At 45.4% G+C, this 18,226-nt stretch overlaps 2 protein-coding genes across 4 annotated transcripts in view; both read left to right on the top strand.

Annotated features, from left to right (window-relative positions):
- The window catches only part of LOC126868023 (E3 ubiquitin-protein ligase MYLIP), a 39,826-nt gene extending 29,471 nt beyond the window's left edge, over nucleotides 1-10,355 (top strand). For both annotated transcript variants that reach the window (XM_050623165.1, XM_050623166.1), the window contains exons 2-7: nucleotides 3,491-3,687; nucleotides 7,160-7,400; nucleotides 7,488-7,657; nucleotides 7,921-8,137; nucleotides 8,207-8,404; nucleotides 8,499-10,355. In XM_050623165.1, the coding sequence (XP_050479122.1) occupies nucleotides 3,491-3,687; nucleotides 7,160-7,400; nucleotides 7,488-7,657; nucleotides 7,921-8,137; nucleotides 8,207-8,404; nucleotides 8,499-8,828 (1,353 nt within the window). In that variant the 3' untranslated portion in view covers nucleotides 8,829-10,355. The remainder of the gene's footprint in view (nucleotides 1-3,490; nucleotides 3,688-7,159; nucleotides 7,401-7,487; nucleotides 7,658-7,920; nucleotides 8,138-8,206; nucleotides 8,405-8,498) is intronic.
- Nucleotides 10,356-12,229: 1,874 nt separating this feature from the next.
- The window catches only part of LOC126868010 (uncharacterized), a 46,842-nt gene continuing 40,845 nt past the window's right edge, over nucleotides 12,230-18,226 (top strand). Inside the window, exons 1-7 of one of the 2 annotated variants that reach the window (XM_050623130.1) lie at nucleotides 12,230-12,588; nucleotides 13,902-14,794; nucleotides 14,895-15,151; nucleotides 15,235-15,875; nucleotides 15,972-16,163; nucleotides 16,253-16,937; nucleotides 17,036-17,132. In XM_050623130.1, the coding sequence (XP_050479087.1) occupies nucleotides 14,011-14,794; nucleotides 14,895-15,151; nucleotides 15,235-15,875; nucleotides 15,972-16,163; nucleotides 16,253-16,937; nucleotides 17,036-17,132 (2,656 nt within the window). In that variant the 5' untranslated portion in view covers nucleotides 12,230-12,588; nucleotides 13,902-14,010. The remainder of the gene's footprint in view (nucleotides 12,589-13,901; nucleotides 14,795-14,894; nucleotides 15,152-15,234; nucleotides 15,876-15,971; nucleotides 16,164-16,252; nucleotides 16,938-17,035; nucleotides 17,133-18,226) is intronic. The other variant, XM_050623131.1, reaches the window with a different exon arrangement.

Raw genomic sequence — 18,226 nt, forward strand, 5'->3', positions numbered from 1 at the left:
CGTAGGAAAACGTCGGGAATCGTCGCTCGGAGCTTTGAAACGCCTGACAGTTAGACGAAAAGCAACGATCCGATTTGAATCGAGAATCGTGGACGCGTTCGAAGAGAAAACAGCGAGGAAAAATATACAGTGGCGGAAAACCGAGGGGTAAAACGCACGGCGAGACGAGACGGCCCCGCGTTGAAAACGCCGAGTGGCATTGTTCTTGTACGGAAGGGAGAGCGCGGTGAAGGCGCAGGAAAATTTTACCTTCTTGTTCTTCGCCGGGACTAACGACCGTTTCGAGCCGCGGCCGGAGCGAGGAGGGCGGAGTGGAGAAGCTGTTGAACCGAGGAAAAAGAGGGAGAGAAAGCAGAAAACGAGGGAAAAATAGGATAGGGAGGAAGGGAGAAAGACGGGGAAGAGCGTCAAAGAAGTTGCGGTATATGTACGTGCCGAAGTGGTCAGGGTGTTGACGAGCCGTGTTATCGTTCTACGAGCACCTCGATAGCGCAACAATCGTTAAACCGTCTACTATCGCGAGCACGACGGGGCTGGAAAAAAAATTGACGAAAAAGCAAGTTGGCAGGAAGTTGGATGCTCGCCGAAAGACTTCTAGTCGAGAAATCGAGGAATTTTCTTGCTTTTCGAGAATCTTTCGTCTCTCGATCTTTCGCCTCTCTTCCTATACTTACTCTCGTTCTTCTCGTCCTTCTCGATCGCCGAAGGATCGGCAAGCTTCTCCTCGTTCTGGAAATCCGCTTGTCGAGCGTTTCGCGTCCAGGAACTTTTCAACGATGGAAAATTCACGGGAGGAAGGCAAACGAGAAAATCTCGAGCGTTCTTCTCTCCATTTTCGCGATCGCGTACCCCGGTCGCGTATCGTGATGCGCGAAACGGAGAATCCACCGGTTAAGACGCTCGTCGACGTTGCCCGTACCGACCTACGCTCGAAGCGCTCGAAGATCTAGTTTGCCTAACTGCCAGACGGAAATCTCGTTACGCGGTTGGTCGAGAGGAAGGAGAATCGCAAGAGAAGCGACGAAAATGAAAGAAAAGCTCGTTACCGAAGGAATACCGACGCGGATACGGACGCGGCCACGAATCCGCGCTTCTTTTCTCCAAACGTGATCGAGATCGATGGAAAAGAAACGAACGGCTGGCGCAAGATTTCGCGTTTATCAGCTTACCGCGTGTAGCATTACCCGTTGGTGGTTTTTCGACGGCGACGCGAACGCCCGAATTATCGGTGCGGTGCGACGAAAAGTCGAGAAACTCGGCGAAACGACACGAGGCTCGTTCGTCGTTGGCGTCGTGTCGGATCAACGAGTTTATTTAATTCGAGCCAGCAGCGATATTAATTTCGCGCGGCGCCCGCGATACAAATTACTTCGTTCCGAAACGCTGTTATTTTCGCCGGGCCACGCGTCCGTAAAACCGCAGTCGTGTGCGCGCATTTGGTGCATGCACGATGTACGTGCATCGACGCGCGTTAATTTTGCGCGCGCACGCCTGTATAAAATCTACCGAACGATTAAACGAAAAACGCGTTATCGTCTCGCGTTCGTTTTTACCTGTGTGCGAGCATAAAATTCCTCTGTCGCGACTCCGCCAAATCCGATCAAAGAGTCGCACGGTCTTGGGTGAAACTAGAAACGTTTGAAACTGCTCTTGTTCTTACGCGAGATCGGTAAACGATTCGTTGCATCGTCGAATAGCTGTAATATTTACGTAGTATCGCGAGAAAAAGGCCTGTGGTGGCGCTCGATGGCGAATACCACCACTCGACGCTAACTGGTGTCGAACGACGGCAGCGCGGTGGTTAGCGCCTTAGGTTGCGAACGTTCGGGACCCGGGTTCGAATCCCGGTGACCCGGAGTCCATTTTTCTTCCACGATACGAAAAAAAGAGAAGAAAGCGACACATCTACAGCGCTACTATAAGCAGCTCGCGATACTACATTTACGACCGATAGATTTCTGCGTTTCCGGGTCGGAAATTTCTCCGTTGCGGATGAAACGTCGCGTGGATGATTTTTCAAAACGGTCTAGCGACGTGTGGTATCGCGTCGATGTGATATTTAACGATAAATATCCGGCGAATATTGGCGAGAAGCGGCGACCCGTACACTTACGCCCGTGTGCGGCTGAGGCGAGTCGCGGGAATGGAAGACGACGACGGTGTTGTCGCGTTCGTTCGACGAACCGTATCCATGAAAAAATACCGGCAACGTGAGTCAGAGGTGGTTTGGTCGGAAGTACAGAGAGGTGTTGGAATTATATACGGAGACGTTGAAAAGCTCGGAGAGTATCGACGGAATGGACGCAGCTGGCAGATGGAGCGTCTGCTCGATATTCTATCTTTTCGTCCGTAACTATTCACCTAGAAATATCTGGTGGCTGCGTCCTAAAGCCTCCTTTATCGTCTACCGTTAACGGAGTCGACGAACGCATTTGCGCCGCCGAGCCACCGAATCGATACGATTTATCTCGTCGGTTCTCGCAGCTTCTTCTTCGCCCTTTTTCTCGAAAACCGCGGTCGACGCGCTTCGAAGGGCGAATTCTCGTAGTCTTCGCGCGAAAAGCGAGAACTCGGAGATTCGGAGCGAGAACCCCTCGGCATTCGGGAAAAAAATGAATTTTCACGAACACGTGGAACGGATGTCTGGGCCGCGCGAGTCGAACGAGCAAAAAGTGTTTTCGTAGCTGTACGCGAGCGTATTTTCATACGTTATTTTCGTGCCGAAGAGACTGAAATATCGACCGGCGACTCGCGACCCAGTTTACGTCGATTTTCGGACATTTTCGTTCGCGCGTTTCGACGAACGCTCGACGTACGCAGGAAATTTGCGCGATTAACGCGACTTCTTGTTTAAGCTCGTTGTTTCGACCTTTTCGGTAAGAAATATGGCCAAACACCCGCCGCGGGGAATACGTCGCTCTCGAGACAGCTTGCGTCGCGTTTCCTTTTCTTCAACGTGAATTTTCGTCGTAGTGGCGGTCGTTGTACAGGTACGTGACCGACTTTCCGTCCGTTGCGAGAAATGGAACACAGCGACGGAAAGCTGCGAGAAAGAGAAAATAAAATGACAATTCGATCGAACGATATTTGGTCGCAAGTCCGAGCTATTTTGGCTAATAAACGGTATACGCGAGAACGCGTTTCCGTTAAGCCGGAAGAAAACACATCGAAGGATGGAGAACGGCGTTTGCAGATAGCCGCGTATGCGGTTAGAAGCCACGCTCGCTACCTACGAGAACACCGGTAACTTTCTAAATTATTGCCAGCGATATATCGCGCGCTTTATTCCACTGCTTTGTTTTCCCACGGATCGGTGCGTGGTTTTCCCGGTAATCGATTAATTTTACTCGGCAGACAATCGGTTTGGAAAAATACGCGTAACTCGCGGGCGAGTTGGTTCGATTCGATTCGGTTGCCGGTAGATTTTGCGCAGAGGTAGAAAGCCGTAAAAAAGCGACTCTCTCTAACTGAAAATTTGCCATTTTTACAGGCATGCGACTGTTTGGGCATCAGCAAGGAGTGCGACTACTTTGGCTTGAAATACCAGAACGCGAAGGGCGAGGAACTCTGGTTGAACCTGAGGAATCCCATAGAGAGACAAACGGGTGGCGGCGTAGCGCCTTTAAGATTCGCATTGAGGGTTAAGTTTTGGGTGCCGCCTCACCTGTTGCTGCAAGAAGCCACCAGGTAAAAGATATCTCGAAAAACGTCGCTTCGCGCCACGCAACGCCAAAACGATCACTCTCCCAATTACCTAGCGATCTGGCGACGCGAGAGGTCGGCGATCGGTGGAGGACGGAGCGCGGACACCGTCGAATCGACGTAACGTGGATAGCGAACGAAGATTTGGTCGAAACGAGAGCGTTTTCGTAGAATTTCGTCCGAGTGGAAGAGAGTCGAGCGCGAGAGACCGAGATCGATGGACGGATCGACGAACCGATCGAAAAGCCGATCGGTCGTCCGTGGTTCCGGTTCGTCGTGGAAGTAGACGATCGAGCACGTACGAAATTGCGATCACGGAGACTCGAGTGGAAGGTAGTGATCACGGCGGATAATACGGTCGGTGAATATATACGCGGATTATGTGCGAAGGGTATCGGTCCGAAAGAGGGTAAAGAGAGCGGTGCGATACGGACAAAGTACGGAGACGAAAAACTGCGACGAATCGCTGGACGTCGCGGAGAACGGAGCAACGACGCGACGCGAACGAAATTTGCGGTTGGTTGGCGCGTGAACAGTTGCAAAGGCAAGCGGTCGTGATTAAACGCGAGCGAATCGGGTCGGGGTGGTAATTAATGGAAAGTGGGAGGCGGAGGATGGAACGAGTGCGAATCGAGTATGGACTCCGGGTAGGAGATTTCAGCGGATCGAAACGTAATTGCGATTTAATCGCGGTAGCTCTGAACACCCTTGGAAAAGGTAAACGCGCCAAGAGTAACGCGTTCGATACGCGAATTAATTGGTCGCCGAGTGGCAACGTTCGTTAGCGGTGAACTAGGATAATCGCATCGGCCCACGCGAAAGCTCGCAAACCGTCGTTCGTGTCGGGCGTTTCTAGATTCGCGAATCTTGCCGAGATTTATCCTTCTCGTCTCGTAGAACCGTGGACGACGGAGCGGCCTTTGCGGGCGGATTTTCTACGAGAACGATGGCGTAGTTTCGATTAGCCCAAATCGATTAGTAGCTGAAAGTAGGTCGGTTTCGAAAGTCCGGTCAAAAAGATCCGTTCGCCTTCCGTTTCTTACTTTCTCGCCGCCGAAACCCGCGCTATTCGCACGGAGAACGACTACGTCGGATATTTAAGCTCGCGGAGTTCGAGGTATCGACGTTAGCGAGGTGGAATTTTCTTGCGCACGTGCGAGCGACAGTTCCGTTGGATACACCGTTCCAGACGAATAATCTCTCTTCTCGCGCAATTGCTGTTCCGAATAACCGAATTGCGGAAGACGAGATTCGCTGTTTGTTGGGAGCGTAAATCAAAGTTGTTGCAACGCTATTGTCGCGAAATGTACCGGGGTTTCCACGTACGCACGTCGGCCTTGTTCTCCGAAATTGAATATCGCCGATGCCAGACCGTACACGTAGTTTCGTCGATCGGAACCGAGCTCGTAAATCGGAAAACGTTGAAGCGAGACTCGCGACGACGAGAAGATACGGTGTAGAGATACGGCAACGATAAAGCGATAAGAAGGAATAGATTCGTTGGAGTTGCCCGACGTAATTTCCAGTTAGTCGTTCGCGAATAGTCCTTTCTGCGAGCGCGATCCAACTTGCCACGGGTCGCAGAACGCGCAACCAGGATCCATGGGTTTTCCAAAGCGCGAGCTGACCCGAAACTGCCATGTCGTTCTCGCACGGCACGGAAAAGTAATTGAAATTTACAAGCGAACGGGCTGCAACAAGAGAACTGTCGTCGCAATCGATCAGAAATGATCGCGGTTCGAGCCGTGAAATTCTAATTCGACGCGAGGCGGAACGTCGCGTCGACTGTTGCGAACTCGTTAGAGTTTTATACGTATATCTGTGTGTGCGCGCGTGCGTGTGTGTACAAAATATATATGTCTACTTTCGGTTAACTTCTTCGGGGGAAGTTTCGATATCAAACTATGTACCTTTGGCGTACAGGCGTTGGCTCGAAGTTCTCTAAATATCTTTAAATACCCAGAAGCTGTTTGCTCTTCTCGAAAGCCCAGAGTCCATAGGTTAAGCGACCGGCCGGGTTACTATATTTGCACGTACTTCGTTGTATAAAGTTTTTCCGCGTACGATCGCGTCTCGAACGTCCATCGTCTTTCGTAGTTTGGCTGAGAAATTTACGACGCGAAAGAATCGCTTATTTTTCGCGATGTTCCGCGTTTCTTTCGTTAGGGCCGATCGTTCGTTGACGTATGGACAGACGCGAGAATCGCTCGATGGCAACAAAGGCGGATAGTTCGATAGCAAATCGGAGGAATTACAGCGTTGGATGGACGTAGCCGCGTCCAGTTGGATAGCGCGAACGTGCGAGTAAAGTAGAATTTATAGCTGTCGAACGCATTGTTCGTCTACCGAGCGAAAGCGATATCGAGAAACTCGTTTCAAGTATATGTAAACCAACGGCTAGAGAAAAATTTCGACGACGTTCGTCGACATACCGTTCGAAACTTGGAACTTCGTTGACGCCACGAGGTTCGAGTCGCGCGAAGATTCGTCGAAAATTCGCCTTTATCGCGACGAATACGCGAATGACTCGTTAACGGTTAAACGATCGACCGAATATTTATGCGTTTTGACATGCAAACCACCGTCGGAACGTATCTATCGTTGACGCAATGTCCTCGGCACGTTGAATCGCGATACTTTCGACGATCGCATAATCCGGTGATATTCGACTTAACCTAGTCTGGTCCGATCCGAATTGCTCAACGCGGTTTCGCAAATTATCCGCCACCGAGAAATAGGACGAGTTGTTTCGAGCCTCGTGACGCGGATAAAACGCGTTTCTTTCTGAACGTTTGAACTCGTTCGAAGGCTGCTCTTCGGCTTCCGTCGGCGAACCGCCTTCCGCGCGGTTGTTAACGGTCCTGCGAGAGTCCCGCGAACGTTTGGCAAGCTCGTCGTCGTCGTCGTGGCGATCGTAGGCGAACGAAATTAGAAAAACCGTTTGCCGATACGATCGCGTTTCTTCGCGGCCCGCCTCGAAATTCGACTCGAAATTCGACTCGAAATTCGATCCGCACGCGACGAACGCGTTCCTCGGATAAGATCGCTTTCGTCGTGACACGAACGATCGATCGTATCGATAATCGCGCATTAGCGAGCAGAGTAACTGGCAAACGTAGCGAACGACCCGTGTCGAAGTTGACTCTCGAACGATACAACTGGAATTTACCAAAGTTGGTCGGAACTCCGCCCGTTTCGATCAACCGTTAAATTCGAGCGTGGAAGCAGCGGTCGTAAACGAAACTGCGTTCGCGCAGTTTCTCCGTCGTTCGATTTATCGATTTATCGTCGATACGCTATTAGCGCGTATTACGTATGGACGACGTCTCTCGTTACGGTCGTCGTAAAACTAACCTATATCCGTATATATTGGCATCTGTCACGAACTGCCGGATAACGTCACGCTGCTAGTTGATAATAATTCTTGCAATGGTCGAATCTGTTTATCCGATTGCAGGCATCAGTTCTACTTGCACTCTCGTTTGGAGTTACTCGAGGGTAGATTGAAAGTGTCGGATTGGGCTTCCGTGGCACGTTTGGTCGCTTTGATAGCGCAGGCCGACACAGGCGATTACGATTCGCTGTCACCACCGAACGCGCTCTACTCGCAATGTTGTCAAATTCAAACGGCGGAGTCGTGCGAATCCAGACCTCAGGACTTTCTCCATCGGATAGTTCAACAACACAAGGAGATCAAGGTTTGCGGCTATTTTTCTTCGCGCACGTTTCCTCGATTCTCCTCGTCGACGCAATTCGTCCACGCTTTTTCTTTCTTCTGTCGCCAGGCGATGAAAACCTCCACAGCCGAGTATTGGTTGCTGAAGGAGATATCGAATTTGGATACGTTCGGCCAGGAGATGTTTCACAGTAAATTCGGGTACAACGGAGTGTCGATGATCGGAGTCGGACCTCATGGTATCACGGTTTATCGTAATCACGACGAGGAAACGCAAAAGTAAGTAGTAAGTTTTGTCGTTGGCTAACTTGATTCTCGATCGGTAAGAAGCGCCGTCTCTCGTCCAACTCGTCGAAACTCGTCTTTGGTTTCGAAGCTTTGCTCGAGCATTACCGCTTTCGACGCAGCGCATTGCCAGCCGTCGCGTGCGAACTCGTCGTTAGCGGTATCTGGCGCGCTTTTACCCGACCAACTTTTTATCCATCCATTAACACGCAGTAGCGATTTTACGCAACGCGATTATCGTCCTGTTTGTTTTACAGCATACCATATACGGCGATACAAAGCGCAACGACTCAACGTCGAATGTTTCATTTAGTCTACCTCTCGCTCGACGGCGAGGAGACGTCGTTAAATTTCAAATTAGACTCGAGTCAATCCGCCAGTGGACTTTACCGGGCGATTACCGAGAAGCACGCGTTTTATAGCTGCGAGACGGTCAGGAGCGCGGTTACGGCGCAGTTTATACGCGACTTGAAGGTATTTGAAAGCAACGACGACATCGACGCTCGACACCGACTCATTCCGTTATTTTCTTTGTACGTACAGGGCACCATTATCTCGATATTCAACGAGGATTCCACTTTAGGAAAGAAATACGTGTTCGATATTCGCAGAACGTGCCGAGAGGTGTACGACAACGCACGGCGCGCTCTCTACTGCGAAGCTGCGACCGTTAGCCTGCCGGAGGAGAAGGAAATTTTGCAGAAGCAGGATTGCGGAGACTGCGAGGATCCGAAATGCAAGGTATTTCGTCGTATCGAGGATATCGATCGGGAGTCGGAAGAACGACCGATCGACCAACCAGAAAAACAACTGTTTCGCATTGTTCGATTTTCAGGAATCTCGAGAATGTCTAACGAGATTGTTGGACGCGATGCTGTGCCGCATTTGCATGGACCGTAGTTTGGACACTGCCTTGTTTCCGTGCGGACACGCGGTAGCCTGCTTGGATTGCGCCAGGCGATGCGAACGTTGTCCTCTCTGTCGAGCCGACATCGACCATTGTCGCACGATATATCTTCCGATCGAGCTAACGCACGTCGACAAGCACAATCCGAAATTGCTCTCGGAATCCATCGAACCTAGTTACGGCAACTCTTCTACCGAGGAAATTCAAAAGAGAAGCTTACCAACCGAAAGATCCGTGGTAAACGGTAACGATATCTGAGAACGTCGTTGCAACAAGTTCCACGCTTCTCGAAGATTCTTCTCTGGAATCTTTGCTTGCCGGATCCAGAGAACGCATTGAGTTTTTCTCCCGTCTCTGCTATCGTACTATCTCTGTCTTTCCCTTTTGTCCTATTATTCCTTTGATTTACGCGAAAATCGTACGTTCGTACGTTCGTGTTATCCGTACGACGATCAATTTTTCTTTTTTCTTCTTTCGTTCGTTCCAACACCGCAAAAACGCGAATGATTTGTCGCCACCGTGACGAAGAAACGCGACGTTGCCCGTAACGTTCGAAAAACCGAAGAATACGACTCTGTTTAACCGAGCCCGTTCAAAGGCGAATAATTCGTATAACAAGATCACGTTCGCTTCCTCGTTCGAATAATAAGAGTTTGCGTGGTTTCGTTCGACGGGAGTTCAGTCGATCGGGCATTAACTGAAATTTCGTTTCAATGAATCTAGTTCGTAAATAAATAAACTCTCTCTCTCTCTCTCGTTTAAATACGTATCTACAATGTAATTGTAATAATGTTACACGATACATGTATACTTGTTAATCGAATAATAACAATATTGTCTTAATCCCGCGACCGAAAAGTGCTATTAGCAGCGTTGATCTTTGAAAAACGATGCTGTCATTGTTTCCAAGAGAGAGTAGTATATTTTGTTTTATTGAAAAGTTTAATGCGTCGTATATACATGTGTTTACTTTTATCGACAGTCGGACCAACGAGTTTTCTCATTTTATTTAAGTGTCGTTTATAACGCTTCTCGGATACTTTCGTTCCTCTTAGATAGATCATGTCCTCTTTTCTTTCGTTCTTTCGTACGTACTTCAACCTTCGTTTAGATACGGCGGTAGGCCACTGGGGTTTATTAAAATCGATGACCGTTCGTATTTTCAATATAGCGTATTCATTATGCATACGCGATATGGTTTATAAAACGACTGCTATAACGCTCCCCTTCTTCTAGAAGACGTTTCATCCGAGTCACTCGAATCTCACGTCACTCGATCATTAGGTCATCCATTGATCGATCGTTAGCGCGATAAAATTTTCTTCATTGAGAGCGACCCGCGATAATTGTATCAATTTTATTGTCACGAATGGCCTACGTAAATAGAATTTCCACGATCCGAGAAGTCGACAGGCCGACGACACGCAGATACCACGCTACGAGTTATCTCTCCTTTGAAACGTCTTGTACAAGAAGGAAACCTTGTTACGGTAATATCTGTTTATATGTACATAAAAAAGTGAGATAACCCCTCGATAGGGTCAAGCGAGTAAAAGTCACGAGTTCGCCAAATGTCAAATCTGATTTAACAAACTCGGTGCGAATGCCATCTTTTAAGTAAGAGAATCGTAATAAAAGAAATGCATATGTTAATCGATGTGCTTTGCATGCAAAAGACAATTGACGTGACATCGATGATAGTCCGTTTCAAAGGTGCACGCGAGAAAAGGCTGTTTCCGATCAAAAAAAAAAAAAAAAAAAAAAAAAATAAATAAATAAATAGAACGCAAATATCGCAACATATTATTTATATCGTCTACTCGCGAGACATCGTTCTTCTTTCTCGTCCTCGATCGACGACTCGTCTATCGTGCAACATCCGTGGCTAGCATTCCAGGAGACTCGAATGCTTGTCGAAACAGAGGATACCAGGGAGAATGAAAGTCAAAGAAATTGTTATAGTCATTCATCAATGCAACACAGATCTAGTTCGTAATTATTCATAAGGGAAGAAACAGTAGCGTTAAGTCGGCGTAGCGTAATCCCTTTTTTCCTGACATTCGTAGCGCTTCGCGTCTCTCATCTATATATGTCACTTAGTTTCCTTTAGTATTTTTCTATCCTATCGTTGTTGCGAAAATCGTGATTACGCTGCTTTTCTAAGTCAAATATCGATCCGAAGGGTTCTATGAAAACGCAAGTGTAATAGATATACAACAATAATATTCAAATACAAAGTTAAGCAGGCGTATCGGTGCATTGTATTTCTTCATGACCGGAAATAAAAATACTTTCTTCAAAATTCTCCGATTACGTTGTCGACGTTCAACGTTGATGGGCTTTTATTCGTTGGATGATCATTTTTTCCAAGCACGAGCTATAAAAAAAAACCGTTTTATACGTATACATGTAATGTCGATGGTCCGTGGTCTCGAGGATGGAGACAATTTGTACCACCGTTATGCGTTTACTCGATATATGTAAGTTTAATAATAATAATTACAACGATAACATCGTTATGATAAAAAAAAAACAACAACAAATATTTGTGATTAACTCTCTGTATAAATGCGAAGAAATTTCAAATCATTGTAATTGTTAGATCTGTAAGGTAGAAATGTGAGAGATATACGAGAGAATGGATTTTTAAGAATTATCATTTGCAAAGAGTATTTTTAAAGTATTTCCAATTATTTTTTAGTATTATATCAGGATTCCACTTTGATTAGTGGTGTATACATATGAGACCGATACACACTATAAAAAATAATTTTTAGCATTATAAAGGTACAGTGTCCCAACCTGTTGATTAAATATTATAAAACATCAACCGCTGTATACCCTTTATTCTCATTTGTTCCACATGCCTTCTCCCAATGTTGAAAACGGATGCAAAGAAGGATACATGCCGCGTCTAATTGTAAGTCGATTACTTTCGTGCAACGAAATCACTTTGCTGATATCGGAGTGTAGTTTGTCGTAAACGACTTTTTGTACTAAATCTTTTTATAATTTTTTGCGAGTTAAATTCAATGGAAAGTTCAATGAACGTGTACCCATTGTATCTTACACGCGAGATAAAAATTAATCTCGTACTTCTTTATTTCTCATTTTAATCATTTTACCGTACGTACGGACACGTAAATAAAACTTTGGTGGGTTTAATCGGACGGATAAACGGAATAAAGATGAATTTTGAAACAAATATCTTTACGTGTAACCAATAAACAACAGGTTGCAAGTCTAAACATATCGATCCAAGGATTAATGCACCGATTAATCGGCAACTGGATCGTTTATTTATATTTAAACTTGTATCTCGTATTTTAATTTTCACCGATTCTCGCAGATCCTACAATTCCATGATATTTGAACGACGCTTCTAAAAATCTTTTCGTCGAGAAACTATCTTTCTTACGTTTAACGTTTAAGTCGATCGAATTCGGATTAAACGATTTTTACGATGCGAATAAAACGGATAACAAAGAGCATATGTAGATAGAAAGCACCGTTTAAGTGGAAAAATTTTTAATGTGGCGCCAAATAATGCCGAGCAGCAGTTGAGTTAGGATGTGCGATATCTGCGCACGCGTCGTACATTTCAATTGGTTCACGCAGCGGCATTGTCATATGACGAAGCTGCGTGGCATCATGGGAAGCAGGTCGCAATTTTGCAACATGGCGGTGAATTGAGCCAAAGTCGCGGTCCTGTGCCATCAGAAAATGTATTTTTCATAGTCGAGCAACTTCTTTTATTGTACTCTTGATGTATGCGACAGTGTAGTACGGGTTCGGGTCGTGTTAGACGATACACTGTGCATGTAAATATGAGTGTAACGAAGCACAACGTTATTTCGAAGGTGACACCCCGCAACTCGGTGTGGTGTTCGACCACGTATGGCAGAGACTAGAATCCGAGATAAGGAAGCTCTGCTTCGCCTAAGTAATACGTATCGCCAATCAAAATTACCACCACAAAGTAGCGATGTGGTGGTTACCCAATCCGAACTGTGAAAATGTGAGTGTTTTATGTAAAACGTAAAGTGTGCATACGAAAGTGCCTGTGGGTGCGTATTTCGGTAGCGAGGAGAGTGCACGGATGCCTTGTCTGCGATATCCAACATCCCTTTTCTACATTTATTCCTTTTATCTCACCGTCAAAATTCCTGTAATTTTACTTTCAATTATTCCGATTTTCCATCGTTTAATTCGACTGAATCTCAATCGCGAAAACCCGAATATACAAATTGGTTCTATTCAGTACGCAACCATTACCTTAAACATTTTTAACCGTATTCGTAATTCCTTCCCGTTTGCAAAAAAAAAAAAATAAAAAATATTCCACAAACTTTCCTGTATCTGCTGGTAACTGTGTTCTCGTCATTGAAAAATGCATAATCCGATCGATTTCTTCGATAGTGCTTACCTTTGATCCGTGCTCGTGTTTCATTCTTACCTGTGTGCTTAAATTATATTCCATACGAAATCACCATAAACACGATACAAACGGAACGGCCATCCCTTAATTTCTTTTACTATTGCCGATATCCGAAAAAGTGTTCTATGGTCGGTGTCGGTAAACGTCGATGTAGCAACGCTCCAAAAATACCACATGTTACGGTATTCTAAAAGCATCGTGCGTTGCAATACTTCTCACAAACGATAAGAGTGTACAACGGTTAACAATACGTCCTATTTACCGTTCGAAATAACCATTTTCTGAGCAATAATATAGTATTTTGGAAAATTTAGTTTGATTTATCATGACGGCTTTCAAATATACATTCCAACATTTTTGTTTACTTGTACCCTTCTGCACCTTGCATACTGTTATGATTGAAATAACGTAGGTTTTAAGGCTGTATCAGAGTTGATCTTACCTTATTACGATCAAACGTAATTAAGAAGAAGAAAGAGTCAATTTTGTCGATTGTAAAATTCTGTTTGTACGACAGTTGGTTAATCCACAGAGTTATTAATACATATTATGTAATTAAATAAATCTGCTTCTTCGTGCTCGCAAGAATTGAATTTTTTTTCTATGCTAGATAAAGAATAGGGTTACAATTATGCTCTGATAAACTTATTAATATACAATCAGATCCTGCGAAGCATTTTAAAATGATACTCCTCGCATCCTTTTATGCTCCTTATCATCTATATTTCATACGAGGCATCAGTTGTACGAATCGTTGCTATTATGCTTTTCATTTCAGACATATAGTAGTAACGGTAACAGTAACGGTAATAGTAATAGTAATAGTAATAGTAATAATAATAATAATAATAATAAAAGGTTATAGACTAACAAGATGTATTTTTATTTTACAGATATTTGCAAAATTCAAAAATTTTGTCGGTTATTGTAACTTGTGATCGTATATGTGTGCCAAACAGAGATATATAAGAGGGCATTGAAGAGACCCAATGGTTTCCTGACATGATGGAAGGTAATCTATATGTGAAAAATGAGCCGGGACTTGACGGGCAATCACTTGCAAACCCACAACCGAACTCATCCTCAGAGGATACAGGAGGTGCCAGGGTTTGTTTCGTTTGCGGTACGATAGGCCACGGGGAACAATATTGGCTGAGAGTGAAACCAAGTCCGGGTGGTGCACCGAACGAACCTTACTTTCCATTTCTTGAATCCCATGAACCACCTAATGGGTATCGTGGTGAGGGAGCTAGAAGCGGAGCGGTCAAGGCATGCAGTCTTTGCTACGCCTTGCTGTTACAACAATGGGAGAGTTACGAACAGGATGCTAGACCACATAGTCAACGAATTTATTGGTTAAAAAGATGCGACGGTGGTCCATTTACGGGAGCTGAGATGGCTCTTCAAGGGGAATACGCGGCTCAAGTCCTGGGCTTAACCAATGACCAAACTCCGCAGCTCAGACCCGAAAACCGACCGATTGGAATCTCTCCGCGACTTCCGCTAAATTCACCATCGCCTAGAGTGGAACAGACAAGGCCATCATCGAATTCCATTGAACTGCCAAGACCACATTCTAATACAGCAGAAACGCACAGACACTTGGAACAAGCGAGGCTTGCAATGGAATCTCCCCATCAAAGACTGCAATCGCCGCATCAAAGGTTACAAAGTCCTCGACAGCTTGTAGAAGATTCGAGAATATCGAACGAAGCGGCATTGGATTTAAGACATGCACCTAGGAGTTCACCTGCACCGCAACCAGCTTTACCACCACAACCTCAACGTAAGCACTAATTTACGTTCGTTACTTAGGCAAGAATTACATTTTTCGGTGTTTACTTATAGACATGATATTTAATTGTGTTTTAATCGAACGATTACAGCCATTTACAGCGGAGGATCGACGTCGAGTGCCGGCACCGATATCTTAGATCTCTCGATGCCAGATAAAAATTCGGTTACGGAAGTCTGCTACGTATGTGGGGATGAGTTCACGCGAGGATCACTTAGTCACATTGCAGCAAAACCACTGCCAACCCCGCCGCATCCTTCCGCCAGTCCCTCGCCATTTTTTCCTTCGCTAATGCTTCATCCAAGACCAAGTAGGAGCCGACCAATGGATAGCGCTGGGCGTGTACAAGTATGTCTATCATCTTCGTTATTTCTTGTTAATCGCCTGTGTAATTCCTGTACTTAGGATTTAATTCGTTTCCTCGGTTATAGGCCTGTTCGGCGTGTCAAAATCATCTTCTATTGCAATGGAAGGAATATACCGACCAAGGAGTTCCACACGGCGATCGGAATTATACGCTTCGTAAACGGCAAGCACCTATAATAGAAGCAACTACCTTTACCTGTTACACTTGCGCGCTTGACTACTCTTCGCAAAATATTAGACTTATTTACTGCTGTCGTAATCCCGAAAAGGAAACGTACTATCCTTTTATTTATTCTCTGAGACCTCCGAAAGGAGCTAGTCCTATTAGCCCTCAGGGAATGGTGCAAATATGCTCCGATTGTTACAAACATTTGCCAGAAAGACAGCAATTATTTAGCGAAGAAAATCGCGAGGGTCAAGCGTGTATGCAGATGGTGGATTTTCGACAACGGGGTCCTTCTCCGAGACCGGTGGTGTCAAAGTCCCCAGCCAATTCCGCTGGCAGTGATATTCGTTTCAAACCGTACGATTTGAACAAATCGAGCGTTGCCACGAACAGACAACGTAGCGCAACGATAAAAGGATCCACCCCTGGGCAACGAAACTCTCCGAACAACGGGCCCGCCGAAAATGGGACCGTTGCTCTCGGCCAAAACTATAGGTGCTATATTTGTGAGAGATTGTATCCTCGTTCTCACATGAAATGGTACGATTTTCAGAGTTGCCGTTATTCTTTGTTACGTACGTTGATCGTTCATTGTTTGTATGGGTATTAATCGTTACGTTTGTTTGTCGTTGAAAGGTTGTCTACGAGTCCGGAAGGAATGAATTCGCACGCTATGCATTTTCCATGTTTAAGGGGAATGGCACGTACATCGGAAAATGCCTGTATGGATAGTCACGGTAGGGTGTTAGCTTGTACTCACTGCGTGAATCATCTCGCCCAACAATGGGAAAGTATGGATGCTGAACGAGTTCCTTTAGAACGTCGCAGGTTAGTCGCTGTACAAGTAAAATCTTTCGACAACCTTTTCATGGTATTCGCCGTTTTTCTCTCGAATCTTTATTATCGTCGTCTTTTAGGTATGATATTCCTAGTCCACATCCAAACGGCGACGTGAATCGATCAATCGCCACCCCACCGAGTTCTAGTTCGGATCGAACGTTCGGTAGTAACCCAGGCACATCGAGCAGTTCTATATATTGTTTCTTGTGTGGCTTGCATAGTGATTTAACCCTCGCAAGAGTGTTGTATGGTCGGCCTCAGGGTCGTAACGCACCGTTTTTCCCTGAATTACTGCGTCATCAGTCTCCGCCGAACGCCGAGCAACTTAGGGAAGACGGTTCCGCGCTGGTATGCACATTCTGTTATCATTCTCTTTTGGCGCAGTGGCGTCGTTACGAATCTCTTCCGAGTGGTCAACAAGCGAATGCCGCGGAAAGGCAATACAACACGCATGATTACTGCTGTTACGTTTGTGGTATTACGACGTATAGGAAACGCGTCAGAGCGTTACTCGTGAAGGACTTTCCTTTCCTGAGATATCACAGACAACCTGAAAAGAGCCTGTTATTGGAAAACGGAGATTTCGCAGTGGTCTGTTTAGACTGTTACGAAACATTGCGCACACAAAGCCTCGAATACGAACGATGGGGCCTACCCGTTGAAAAACGCGAATACAATTGGATAGTGCAACCTCCACCGCCGGAAGATAGCCCTGACGCAGCTGTCGCGAGATTGCCATCCGGTGAAAGATCCGAGAAGGTGGTGAGTCATTTTCCGATAACTATGGTTTCTAAGCTGGATACGTGTCACTGGATGAATAATTTATTAATACTCTTTGAACGTTCGTATATATTCCGTAGGTGCCACCGACGTTAACGGTTAAACCAGCACGGAAAAACTGTTCACCGAAGGCACCGGATAAGAAGGTTCCGGTGAAAGTTCCAGAAAAAGAACAAGGTAAGTGGAAAACGTTCTCTGTCCACGTTGCGCGTATAACATGTTCGTAAGGGAAGTTTTAATCGAAGAAAATATAGACGGCGATCTCTGCGTTGCAAACTTTTAGTTGAATTTCTCATTTAAAGGGAAAGGGGAAGCAATGGAACGTATACATCGAGAAATCCGAGACGCTTCTTATTTAGTCGACTTTTTTTCTTCGTTTATAATCCCATATATGCATGCTTATACATACATAGCAAGATTAAGTATACAAGTGTCTTAGATAACGAAAAATATTATGTATGTGGTCAAACATTTGCCAGACACGCTAAGGTTATCGGTTTACGTTGGAACGCTATCTCCTGCGTAAGCATTCACTTCAGAGTTACTTGAGACGAATACGTTAGATTTTACGTCGCTGTATGTGTACGTATGTTTTCTTTTGCTATTCTTTTACTCTTTCTTTTAACCATTGCACTTGGACTTTTTTCCTTTATCGAACGATGCTATTTCGTTAAAGTCGAGATAACGAATGTATTTTCGCACAGATTTAATTTCAAGAGATAAAGAATATACGTATACATGGATGTATGTACGTGCTTGAACGAAGAGACGACGTATCGAAGATGCGAGAGTGGTCGGTGCGATGAAAAGGATAAAAGTAGGGGGCGAATGGATGAGAAAGCTCTTAAAAAATCTAACAGTTGCGAATCACCTAAGAAGATGGTCTTTCTTTCTTTCTTCTTCTTTTTCTTCCCTTTGCACTTTATCCCGTTTTTGTTCATTTACTTCGATCTTACATCCAAGAAAATGTTTACATCGACGTATAATTCGCTGAAGCTTTCTCCCTTCTCCGTTCATGCAACGAGCATCTCGGCTCTTCAAGTCGCTAGAAAGCTTCCCAATGAAATTTTCACGTGGTTGTTCGGTAAATTTCTAAAACGTTTAAGCATTCGCGGTTCGCATGTTTTCTCAAAGAACAATAGCTCGCCCAGGCAAGCTACTTTCCATCTTCGCTACTCTTAGCCCATAACACCTTCTCCGCTTTCCTTTCTTTTTATCGTTCTGACTTGCCAAACGTGTACACGCTTTCATACCACAAGGTAAGTTTCGTC

The sequence above is a fragment of the Bombus huntii genome, chromosome 7 (assembly GCF_024542735.1).
Source record: "Bombus huntii isolate Logan2020A chromosome 7, iyBomHunt1.1, whole genome shotgun sequence".
NCBI lineage: Eukaryota > Metazoa > Arthropoda > Insecta > Hymenoptera > Apidae > Bombus > Bombus huntii.